Here is a 12,277-nt window from a genome sequence, read left to right as displayed (position 1 = left end):
AAAGGCTAGAACAGGATTCCCCCACCTACAAGACGTAAAATCTAGCTAGGGTTGATTCCGAGAGAGAACTCTAGGATGCTTATTACATACGTGCAAAGGCAAGAATACAGCACATAAGACTGACTTTAAAAGTGAGCAGAGTTGGACACTAAGATGCTGGTTAACTATACTGGTGTACAGTAATACAAAGGAAGACTATATGGCCATGAAAATTATAATCTGCATGTTTACAGACATGAAAAGATATTCACAGTATACTGCTCAGTGAGAAAAATTCTAAGATTATAATATAATGTTTAAGTACTTACACACTTTACACAGAGTCATGTATTTATAGGCATTAAAATATCTGTATGGGTCATTAACAATGTCCCTAGTTTTCCCTTTTTTATCTATTTTTCTAATCTTTTCTATACTAAATATATATTTTTGGGTAATAAAAATGTTTAAAGATATAGAAGTATTCATCCTATTTTTTTAAAATAAAATAGGGTCTTTACATATAGTAGGAAAAGAAAGCAAGTTATTATATCAAATTTAGTTCTTAAAAAAATGTTTCTGAAGAAGGTTAATTTGGATGTGAGGTTTGAAGATGATCATGGTTTTAGAATGGCAGGGAAGGAAGGGGGGGGTCTTGTTCAAAGGCCTCAAGGTAGACACTGGCAAATGTGTGTGTGTGCATGTGTGTGCAGGTACAGGAGTGCACGTACAGGTGTGCATGTCTGGGGGTGAGGGTGAGAAGCAGTGAACTGCCCCAGAGCAAAGAATCTGAAGGACAGTCTAGGGAATTTGAACTTTATACTCCAGGTAAAGAAAAGCCCGGAGGTTCTTTTTTTTTTTTTTAAGATTTTATTTATTTATTTGACAGAAAGAGAGAGAGAGCGAGCACACAGGGGAAGCTGCAGGCAGAGGGAGAGGGGGGAGAGGGGGGAGAGGGGGGAGAGGGGGGAGAGGGGGGAGAGGGGGGAGAGGGGGGAGAGGGGGGAGAGGGAGAAACCGAAGCTCCAGGGTTCAGGGTAGAGGCATATGGTCAGCAGTACTCTAACAGGTGGCTTCTTCCCGGGAGGCCAGAGCTGGAAAGGCCTTGTGCATCATCTGGCTCAAGCCCCTTGTTTTCCAGGTGAGGAGCAGAAAAGTGACTTGGCCAAGGTCACCTAACTCGGGAAAGCCCATGATGGCAGCAAGAGCAGAAGGATGACAATGTGATGATGGGCCACTTCTCCCTGTCGATGGCCCCCAAGCTGGCTCATGCTGCCATCTTCCCAGACTTTTGCCCAGCCTCCCCATAACCTGTTCCCCCCACTGAAGTCAGAGTGATATTTAACAACCCAAATGTAAGCATGCCACTTCCCTGCAAGAACCGTTTGATGGCTGTAGGAGTGGCTCCGTCCTTCGTCCTGAGAGCCTCCAGCTCTCCCTGCTGCAGGCTCCCACCCTTTGGTCCTTCGACCCCGCCACTCCTTTGCAAATAGTCCCCCTCAGTAAACTCCTCAGCCACCTTTCTGAGTTGCCAGCTGCTTCCTGCCAGGACCCTGTAAGGCCCCTGTGATGCGGCTCCTGCCTGCCCCTCCCATCTCCACCCCTCCATCCCCCCCATGCACTCACTCCAACAAGCCCCACTCCTCCTTGGGTGAGTTATAGGCTGTAGGTTATGTTAGAAACTCATAGTTCTCAGTAAATCTTTATGGAATTCATCTTAATTCATCATCATGCACATACATCTACATGTACAGAGACACACGTGTGATTATTTGATCTACTTCCTTCTCACTGGACTGTAAAATGAGATCCCCTGTTGATCCGGTTTCCAGAGTCTGAAGGCCAAAGGGTTTAGAGACAAAATGCTCCCAGAGACTCAGCTGCTACCAGCTTCCCTGTCATTCTCTCTCAATGACACGATAAAAAGGGAAAATGAGCAATCGCTACAGATGCTTGGAAACAAACACCACTCCTGGCACCTCTTCAGCCCGGCAGCATGCAGGGGGCTCCCAGATGGAGGAGGGGGAAGCGGATACCAGCTGCCCTGGGAACCGTCAGCACCATCAAGGGGTCACGGCCTGCCCTTGGGAACGAAGCGGACAGCCCACAGGAATGTCCCAAAGATGGAGGAGGCTATTACCGTGGCTCACTCAGACTGCATGGCATGGGGAGGGAAGAGTCTTATTATTAACCTCGGTGTATTAATATTTGAAAACAATCTTCACGATGATAGATAGCAGTCACCCAGAAATGGGGACAGCCTTGGTTCTGCAAAGCATTCTCAGAGGAAGAACAGCTTTTCTGGAGAGGGGAGGGAGGCCAGTGGGAGAAGGTGTTATGTCCTGGGCCGGGGAGACTGCCCCAGAGCACACAGCAAGGGGGCGGTGGTGGTGGTGGGGGGAACGACGCTGGCCTCTCGTGGATTTGTCTGCATCGGTCACCAGCAGGTTTATCTGAGCAGTGGCGTCTCAGGAAAGGAGGGGAAACTCACAATGGCTGACCTCCCAGAAAAAGCTGCTGAGCTAATTATTTTTTCTTCTGACAGTATACTAAAATGATTGCTGATGATTTTACATATTTCTATGAATAGTATATTTTCCCAAAATATAGTCTCTCCACAGAACTCCAACTCATGTTTTGAAATCTGAGAAGAAAACATTTTAAAAACCCCTCATTAATGACACCATCTTTGTTCTCACAGGTAGCTTAAGAGAGACATTCAGACCATTAACACCTGATGCCGTGGTCTCCAGCAGCTGCCTGTGAACTTGTCAACTTAATAGGCTGCCAATAAGCTGCTGAATCCCTGTGCCTGTGCTCCACCCCCCCTCCACACACACACACACTGTGGTGAAATCCTGCTCTCTGAAAGGCATCATTCACCCTCTGGACACAAGGCCCTTCTCAGGCAACTGGGGCACCTCTGGGGTACCTGGTATCAGTGTGATCCTGGTGCAGGTGGGGAAGGAGGCCCAGGGAAAGGCCATGCATTACCTTTGGCTACCAAAGTCAGGAAGGAGCCCATATCACCCTCTCTCTGTGGAGTTTCTAGGGAGCCAACATGGGTGGGCAGGGAGCAGCGGGGTCTGAGGGCCACTGTCCTAAGGCTCTGATGGACTATCTGCTAGGCACAGAACTTAACCTTGGAGCCTGGGCAAAGTGGGTCTGGAAGACGTTCAAGGTTCAAAGTGGCAGCAACTCTGTACTTCAGAGCAAGGGACACAGCCCGCTGTGCACCTGCTGCCCTGCTGTGTTCTCTGAATTGTCCTCAACCAACCTCACCATGCGACCTCACCTCCTATCTAATAAGGAGGCTACAAAGACAGAATGCAGAAAGGAAAAGCATCTCTAGTTTGAAACATCACTTGGACTCCGATTTAAAGGCAAAACCAGGGTGGGCTACATCAATTTGTGCCCTTTGTTTGAAAAGGATGACTGTGTTCAACAGGCCACAGACGAGGACAAAGGGCATGTTTGGCTCTCTCCTTCTCACAGAGCATCGCAAGAGGCCCTGGCCTGCTCTCTGTACTGCAACCTTCCAGACACCTCTGTGCTCCGAGGAGCTGGAAATCCTGCAGTGGGTGGCACGTGGGGTGCCCAGATGCCTACCGAGTGTGTGGGCAAGGAGGGGGGAGGCTGATGCACAAGGTTTCTCTTTTGGGGGGAACCTTTGTGTTGCATTCCTCCTCTCCCACTTGGGCCACATCCACCCTGAGGCAGTGTCCTCACCTGAATCAGTGGGGTACCCAGCCAGATGTGAGGGGACAGGCAGGCAGGCAGAGGCCGCCTCTGGGATGAGGAGAGAGCACAGAGGACGGGCTTTTCTGGCTGGTAAATTCCCTGCAGCCTGCAGTGCCTCATCCCTCATCCCTCATCCAGACAGCCACAAATGTTTACCGAATGGCTCCCAGGACAAAAAGGGGGAAGGACAGGAAATGGGGAGAGAGTAAAAAGGAGGGTGGCTCTAGGAAGACACTGGAAGCCTTTCTACTGAGACGTGAAGGCTGGAACCTCTTGGCGGGGGGCAGAACTTGAGCTTTTCAACTGCTCCCCTTCCCCTAATCTTTCAAAAAAGTAGGAAGGTGCTAGAGGCAGTCATCAAAGCAGAGAACAATACCTGTTCAGGCTCAGAAGCCTCAGGGCTACCCAGCACTTAACCTCATGAGGTGCTGTCAGCTTTAAGACGCTGATGCTGAGAACTAACATCTGCCCAGGGACCTACTGGGCAAATATTCCTGCTGGACCCACCACCCAGTGCACCCCTGGGCACTGCTAAGGTCAAATCCATCCCTGTACATCCCCTTCTGCAGCATTTTCTTGCCCACCTCCCCCTTCATTTCAGTCAGGGTGATCCACAGTGTCAAATCCAGTGATTCAATTGGACAGAGGTCAGGTATTTGTATATCACTGTGGCAGTTTCCACACGGAATAACCAGATGGCTTGTTCATTTCAGTCCAGGGAGGAAGAGCTAGGAACGGTCTGAAAGGCAGAATAGGGAGTATTCCTTTGGAACTGAGAGGAAGTTGACTTAAGAGGCAGAAAAAAATGGAGCCCAGTTAACCAACTGCAAGTCTTCTAACCACAGGTCACTAAGTGGAGAAGGACCAGAGAAGCTGACACATGAGGAAGAACATCTAACAAGCCCCATCATTCTTTGGTTTCTCGGGCCTTCTGGGTCACCTGGCTGATAGCAGAGACGTGCCTGGGCAGCCTTAAAAGAGAAACAGCTACAAAGCATGGGGCTTCATCCCTTTGCGTACTGGGTCTCTGGGGACGGAGCCAAGTGCTCCAAGCACAAGCATTAGCAGAATTTTCCCTGCTCCCTGGCTCCTTCTTCCAACCGAGGCCTTCTAAGACAAAGGAGGGTGGGGTTAAGGAGGAGGAAACAGGCCAAGATAACTGGGGCACTGACTGAGCTAATGATTCTGAAGGTCTGAAGTTAAGAGAAAGAACAGAAAGATATTACTAAGATTTCCTGTAAATCCTAACATTCACCTAGTATTTTATTACTAATAAAAAACTTTCATAAACTTTATCTTACTTGACCTTCACAACACCCTTGGGAAAGTACTACCATCCACATTTTATAAAACAGGAAATTGATTCAACCTTCCTGGCAGTAGCATTTGAGGTGGAACCTGGGTCTTGTGACATTTTTCTCCTCACCTCAAGACCTTCAATTTCAGAAAGAATCTCTCCAACTTTGCCACACACACCTACAAAGCAAACGACCGCCATCTTGTAAGAAACACAGGACTGAACGCCTTCCTTGCCAGAATGCTCTTAGGCATGGGGGAGTGGCTGCAATGAGAGGAACCAGAGGCACTTCCGATTCCTCAGCCTCAGTCAGTGGAAACACTGACCCCCGCCTAGGCTGCCAAGGCAGCCCCGAAGATAATACCGCAGAGAAAAAGGTCAAGAAATCTGGTGGAACCTGACAGCCCCTTCCTCTGCTCTGCCTACCCACCAGAACGGGTTCATCTGACCTCTCTACTTTGGACCCTTCCAAAGCTTTGGCTTCTCCCACAGGTCACTCAGAGTGGATTCTCAGGAAAGTCAGTAGACTGCTTAGGGTTGTTTTTCAAAATCCTGAACGGACCCCAAACTCCCAAACTGCCATGGTTACCTGTTGGTCAGATGGGTCTAGATCATTAAGGTCCAGGCATTTAGTTCTATACTCCATGGTCCCCCACCCGGGGGGTGGGGCATACAGATTCTCTGTAGATGAGCAGCAACCTCTTGGTGAGACACAGGCAAGGCGGGTGGAGGCTCCTTCCCCATCAACCTGATCAACTTACCTTCACCGGTTTCCCAACCTGCTCATCAGACCTTGCTGCCATTCACACTGTCCAACAGGATGATGCTGTGTCCCGCCTGCGTGTCACCCTTTACTTCTGAAGGCATTCTCCACACACGAGTCCCTGATTCTCCTTGTGCCTCCTCCTTTGCTCTCTCATTGCCATTTAATTATGTGACTTTCCTATGGTTCTTCTCTAATTCTACTTGTGCTAATTATGAACATTGTTCATTTTCCCTAATAGATCATAAACTCCTTAGAGACAGATACTATGTTGAACTCATCTCTGTGGTTTCTTCTCCATTTTCATGTCTGGTCAGGGGTTTTAGCTTTACACATAGTAGGAGTATAATAAATCACTGTTAAAATGGAATTTACCGTGGTTTCTTAAAAAACAGGGTATCTGTGAAACTTATCAAAGGATCCTTTCACAAAAGACAGTCCCGTTCCTTGTACTGTCCTTTGACAAGACTTATGGAATCCCTCTCCCCCTCTATCACCAGGGTCACTGCAGTCAGGCTCAGTTGGCTCTGAGATCTAAAGACGGTAAAACCAGACTGGCAAAGACAAGGGTTCCCAGTTGGCTTATTTAAAGAGGTTAAGATTACATAAGCAAAGCAAGGGATTGGTGCCGTTATCTGTCCTCAAGGAAAACCAAGAAAGGACTTTTTAAGGGTAGGGAATGGGGAGGAGGGGATGAAGGAAGAAGAAAGCGAGTTTCCTACAAAGAACAAGGACACAAAAGCTGATGGCTGAGCCCTGAATGGATTCTCCATCATGACAAGGGAATGAGACACCCCATTCCTTTTACAGAATGGGAAACCCAGATACTCCTAAGATGAAAGGCCATTATGGTCCCAGAGGGGCCGAGGGCCCTGCTCATGACTCAAGGTCAGCTGGAGACTGAGGCATCTGGGAGCACAGTGGAGGGAGAGAAGGTAGAAGAGTACTACCGGGAACTTTGGGTAGGGCCACTGAGTGATGGGGCCGTGGGAGAATCGCTCTAGAAAGTGCTTGTGGGAGAGGCTGGGTCCTTCTTACAAAGTGAAGATGGGGACAACTGATGATGGGGAAACAAATCTGAGTTGGGTTCATGACTGGTGGAGCAGGTGATGGAATCTACCCCCAGCCCTTCTATGCACACAATGCCCCACAGAACTCAAACTTTCCTTATTGGCCAAGGACTTCATGCTGGAGCACAGCTACCCTTGGCCAGGATCCAGGGCGGCAGTGGTCCCGGGGTTGGTAGGAAAAAAAATCCCAAGAATCAGATCTCAGCCAGCAGGGTGGAGGAGAAATCATTTCTGCTGGGAATTTAAGTGCGTGCTCTCTCTCGCTCTCGCTCTCTCTCTCTCTCTCTCTCTCTCTCACACACACACACACACACACACAGAAATCGATTATAAACCTGCTAAGTAAAAATCTAATTCCAGTTTAAGGATAAGAGGTTTAGTCCAGAAAATCCGGCTTCCTGAGCCACTGTGGGGAGGATGTTATCTGTTCTCAATTTCCTATCAAATCCATCTTTTCTTTTGGGACCACAGCGAGGATGATGATAATTTCTCTATCTCTGCCTAGGGGACTGAGGTGCATCATGAAGCCCCATGCACCTCTACCTGGCTGTCCAGCCCCTCAGACACTCCTTCACCCAGATTTTCTCTTCACTCTTTGGCCACAGGTCATTCAGGACAGAGGCAGAGGGCTGGGCCTCCCTGGCACCACCTCCCACCTGGGATGAGGTGAGGCATGCTTGAGAGCAGAGGCTCCCTGAGCCTGTGCTCCCTTCCAACAGGGCCAGGTCTCTCTTGGAGCCACACAACCGTGTCTCCATCATGTCCCTGCCAGAGCTCTCGCCAGTGCACACATAGGATTGACCACAGGAAGGGAGGGGACTGAAGCTTGGGATTGTGAGACCAGCTCCTCTAACCCCCACAGCCCCAAATGGTACCTGCCAAGGCCTTGATCCGGGACCTCTCAAACAGCCTGGCTGAGCTGTTGTCATTATCCAGCTCATCGTCCGGGGCAGCCCAGCGGGCATTGATCCGGCTGTACGGTGGCTGGTTGCCCACGTTTTCAAACTCCGTGGCCGATGTCATGTCAGCAGGCTCTCAGCAGTTTCGCCTGCCTCAATCTTCATGGAAGGGTCCCTAGGGGGGACAGCAACACAGTCAGAGGGTTAACCCCCTCCCTTGGACTTTTTTCAGGGGAAACTTATTCAGAGCATCCAACAAGGGGAGGTCCTTACAGGAGCGGCACATCATGCCAGCTGCCGGGCCATGCTTCCCCACCCCCCCGGGGTCTCTGGGTTAGAAAATATTGCAGCGGCAGCCGCGGCAGCAGCAGCCCCAGGAACGGCGACAGTGGCGGCAAGGATGGAGAGCTGCATGCAGAAGGGGTCAGGACGGCCAGCAGGTGGAGACGTCAGTCGCAGCAAGCCCGCTTCCTCCAAACCTGCGGCCACCACAGCTGCGGGGAGCTCGGGAGGGATCAGGGAGAGGGGGCGGCTCTTCTGGGAGCCAGGGGGCTGGGCAGGGTGGGCGACGGCGTGGGGGCTGGGGGGGGGGGCGTGGGCAGAAAAGCAGCTCCGCCCTTTGGACTGGGGCCAGGACCAAACCTGGACGGAAGGTGGGGGCAGGAAGGAGAGGTGAGAAGCTGGAAGTTGGCGGAGTCCCACTCAGATGTGAATCAGTGGGGAGAGAGACGAACGTGAGACGCCACGGATGCCACCAGCCCTGGCAGCTGCGCTGGGGAAAGTGGGCTCCTCAAGGGCGCTGCCCAAGATCCCTCCCAGGGCTTTCCCAGCAGCACATATTTACAAAGCTGAGCTCTTGGTTTTGTCTTCTCTGAAAGGCAGTCAGGTACGTCGACAAGGTCTTCTGTTGAATCCCAAATCAGCCCAAGGAGCCCAGATGACCTGCTGTCCCGTCAGGCTCATCAGTGTGATGTGGGGGTGGTGGTGAGGGGACCTATGTGTGTTCATCTGTGCAATGCACGTGAACACTGTGTTCTCACTTGCCTGGCATTTATATTTGCTCATTCATTCGTGATAACTTCAAATATGTACTGAAGCCCAACCAGAGGGCAGGCACTGTGCTAGGCAGTTAGGAGTAAGACAGGAAGGACCCTGTCCTCATGGAGTTTACCCTCCGGCAGCAAGACACCCCATTAAATAAGCAGCTCCAGTAAGGCATGGTGTGTGCCACTGCTGGGAAAGAACGAGGAATGGTGGCGGACTCATGGCCAGGCCGGGATGTCAGGGGGAGGGAAGGGTAAGCTGGTTCCTAAAGGGAGCCTGGAGGCATTCTGTGAGGGGATAAAGAGCAGGTAGAGAGTTCTGAAGGTGAGAAAGAACATGGCAAAATTTCAGAACATGACAATGTTACTAGAGGGTGAGAGCAAGGTCAGGGAGAAAAGGGGTACAGGAGCTAGAGATGCGGGGCTAGGTCTTGAATGTCTTGGGCCTTCGGAAAATGACTAGCTTTCCTTCAGCCTTAATTTCCTCACCAGTACCTCCCTTTCAGGCATCTCCCCAGGAAGCTAAAGAGATTCAGGAGATCAAGTCTATAAGACTCAACAGGGAGCCCAGAGCCTTGGATCCAAGAGAACAAAAGGGGGTAGAGGTGGGGAGGCCATGAGGCAGAAAAATGACAAGTGTGGACAACCAGTGAGCTGTGAGGTAAACCACTCCCTCCATGAATGTGTGCACACACACACACGTGCACTGACATTCCACACACAGACACATACGCACACACCCAAACAGGCATAAGGTTGAAGAAATGATACAAGCTCACCAATCCAAGTGTAAATGCAGTGCTGTCGCCCTTATTTTTCAGACACAGAATCACTTCAGACTCCTCTTTCCCCAGGCTGATTAATCAATCCCACCACATCCCTTTGAGGTGAGACAGGAGCCAGAATTATCCATCTTAATTGCACAAGGAAGAAAACCAAAGGCCTCACATTGGATGAGGCCTCCCCAAGGTCATCTAGGGAATTCTTGCTACAGCTAGGGCTAAAGGCCAAGCTGTAGCCCGTTTATCCCCCTCTACTAGGCAGATTTTAGGGAAGCAGATTAGATTTAGGAGAGGAACACGGCACATGAGGACAGAGGGCATTCCGCAGCTTCCAGGACCTGGCAAAGGTGTTTGCTTCTCAGCGAAGGGGAGGCGTAGGGTAGGGAAGCCAGTCATCACCCCACAATGCCAGGCCTGTGCCCAAGAACACCCTCATCCCTTAGACAGCCTGTCGTCTTCCACAAATGGACACATGACTTCCAGGGCTGAGATTTCGCATTCAACTCGTTGGGCAAAGAGCGGGGAAGGACACCCTCCTCCCCATGCTCCCCCCAGCTTCCCTGAAGGGGAGCTACTGCTGGCTCCCAGCTCTGGGCAGGAGACAGGCTGACAGCCTGACCACCTCCTGCTGGGCCTCAAGCCTGTCCAGTAGCCCCCCCACCCCGCGAAGGGCCGGGCTGCCAGACACAGGAAGTGAAGTAAGATCATATCCTGCTTGCAGGAGGTAACTGGACCCTGGCTCTCCTTCTTGTCCTGGGCTATTTTTAAGAGCGACTGAGAGAGGCCCAGGCCACGGGCCGGTGGGAGGGTGGGGGTGAGATTACCTTTGCCAGGGCTCCGTAAATAAGTCTGCCCCAGAAAGATGAGCCTGAGCAGGCACAGCAGCAGGCCAGCATTCAAGACAAGATTGATGGCGCCGGGTGCAGAAGAGCAGCTACTAGACAGCAATTCATCCTGCTTAAAAACACCATGCCTGGGGCGCCTGGGTGGCTCAGTCGTTAAGCGTCTGTCTTCGGCTCAGGTCATGATCCCAGGGTCCTGGGATCGAGCCCCGCATCAGGCTCCCTGCTCTCTGGGAAGCCTGCTTCTCCCTCTCCCACTCCCCCTGCTTGTGTTCCCTCTCTCGCTCTCTCTCTCTCTCTGTCAAATAAATAAATACAATCTTTAAAAACAAAAAACAAAAACGCCATGCCCCCTGCTGCTGTGGCTTAGAGAGGGCAGCGGTAGGGCAGTGGCTTGGCTGGGAAGTGATAAAACACATGTATATGTCTAAATACAAAAGTCTAAGGTTTTGGGGGGTTTTGTTTTGTTTTTAGGATGTCAGGTCCCTGAAGACAACCACCAAAGAAAGAAGATTCAGAAACTAAAGGAAAGCCCTCTTTCTCCTGCCCCCAGTGGCCTGCCAAGACTGCATTCCGTCAGAGCCAAGGGAGGGGGTGCTGGTGGTGTGTTCAGTGGGTCAGCAAGGGGGGAATTGGAGAATCAGGCGTGAGAGACAGAGGAAAAGAAAAATCTGAAAACAGGAAAGCTACGGATGGTTATTCCAGGGAAACAAAACAAGAGCAAAAATAAAACCCCAGATGATGCCTACAACCAAATTTGACCCAGAGCTTTCCCAGGGTCACCCATGTCAATTTTCACTACTGTCATAATATCCCTTTGAAGGCTGGCAACAAAGAAACCAACATGACTGAAAAGAGCAGCGTATGGTGGGGGTTCGTGGGGGAGACACCTAACCAAACGGGGAGTCATGGAAATGATACTTAAGTTGATATCTGAGGGGAACCTGGAACTCAGGTAATCGGTCACATTTGAAGGATATAAGTCATCTATGCACCTAGAGTGGCCTTCCATTAAGTATGAAAGGCAGCAAGCACATGGCTAACATTTGACCTTAACCTGCATCTCACTCCCCTGCCAGCAAACCCAGGAGAAAGGGCATAAGAAGTAGTTCCTTGTCCTTTCACCGCCCCCAATGAACCCTCAAGCTCCTAAGAAGTCCTTCTCCCAACCCATGAGACCCTTGTCAAAGTGTAGGTGGCTCCTCTCCAGCCTGTGTGACTCTGCGCCCAGGAAAGGCCACCTTCTCTGTCCACCTACCTGCCTATCGCAACGGGATAGGCCTGTCTCCAAATGCACAGGCCCGAGGCTTACCCTCACCTGCTGAGCTTCGGCCACCCCCTAGTGCCAGGTTACCTTTTGATCAGGATGGGTTCCTAGAAGACTGGCCCACAGCTCAGGACAGAAAAGCTCATCTGATTGTACAGGGCATTCACTCATAGAAGGAGCGCCTGCTTGGTAAATGGATTTCACAATTTCACGGCCGAAACCCTTAGCTCCACCCTTCACAGTGTGCCCAGGACCTCATCCGCTTTTTTTTTTTTTTTTTAAGATTTTATTTATTTATTTGAGAGAGAGAGAATGAGAGATAGAGAGCACGAGAGGGAAGAGGGTCAGAGGGAGAAGCAGACTCCCTGCCGAGCAGGGAGCCCGATGCAGGACTCGATCCCGGGACTCCAGGATCATGACCTGAGCCGAAGGCAGTCGCTTAACCAAACCACCCAGGCACCCGACCTCATCCGCTTCTGAGATCAGGTGTGAGGTCTCAGAATCTCAACCTCATGCACTATGCCCTCCTAATCCCTGGGGGGGCGGCGGCTTCTCTCCCACCTGCAGGAGCCCAGCTAGCACTCGCTTCAGCCC

General features: G+C 50.9%; 1 protein-coding gene across 6 annotated transcripts in view; it reads right to left on the bottom strand.

Moving 5' to 3' along the window:
• SPTB (spectrin beta, erythrocytic) overlaps nt 1-12,277 on the bottom strand; it is a 120,390-nt gene that overhangs the window by 57,397 nt on the left and 50,716 nt on the right. For 4 of the 6 annotated variants that reach the window (XM_027568865.2, XM_027568864.2, XM_027568869.2 and 1 more), the window contains exon 2: nt 7,726-7,924. In XM_027568865.2, the coding sequence (XP_027424666.1) occupies nt 7,726-7,873 (148 nt within the window). In that variant the 5' untranslated portion in view covers nt 7,874-7,924. Of the gene's footprint in view, nt 1-7,725; nt 7,925-12,277 lie in introns of those variants that run through there. The other 2 variants (XR_003515540.2, XM_027568866.2) reach the window with 2 other exon arrangements.

This window comes from Zalophus californianus, chromosome 6 (genome assembly GCF_009762305.2).
Source record: "Zalophus californianus isolate mZalCal1 chromosome 6, mZalCal1.pri.v2, whole genome shotgun sequence".
Classification (NCBI taxonomy): domain Eukaryota; kingdom Metazoa; phylum Chordata; class Mammalia; order Carnivora; family Otariidae; genus Zalophus; species Zalophus californianus.
This window is presented reverse-complemented; position numbering and strand designations above follow the sequence as displayed.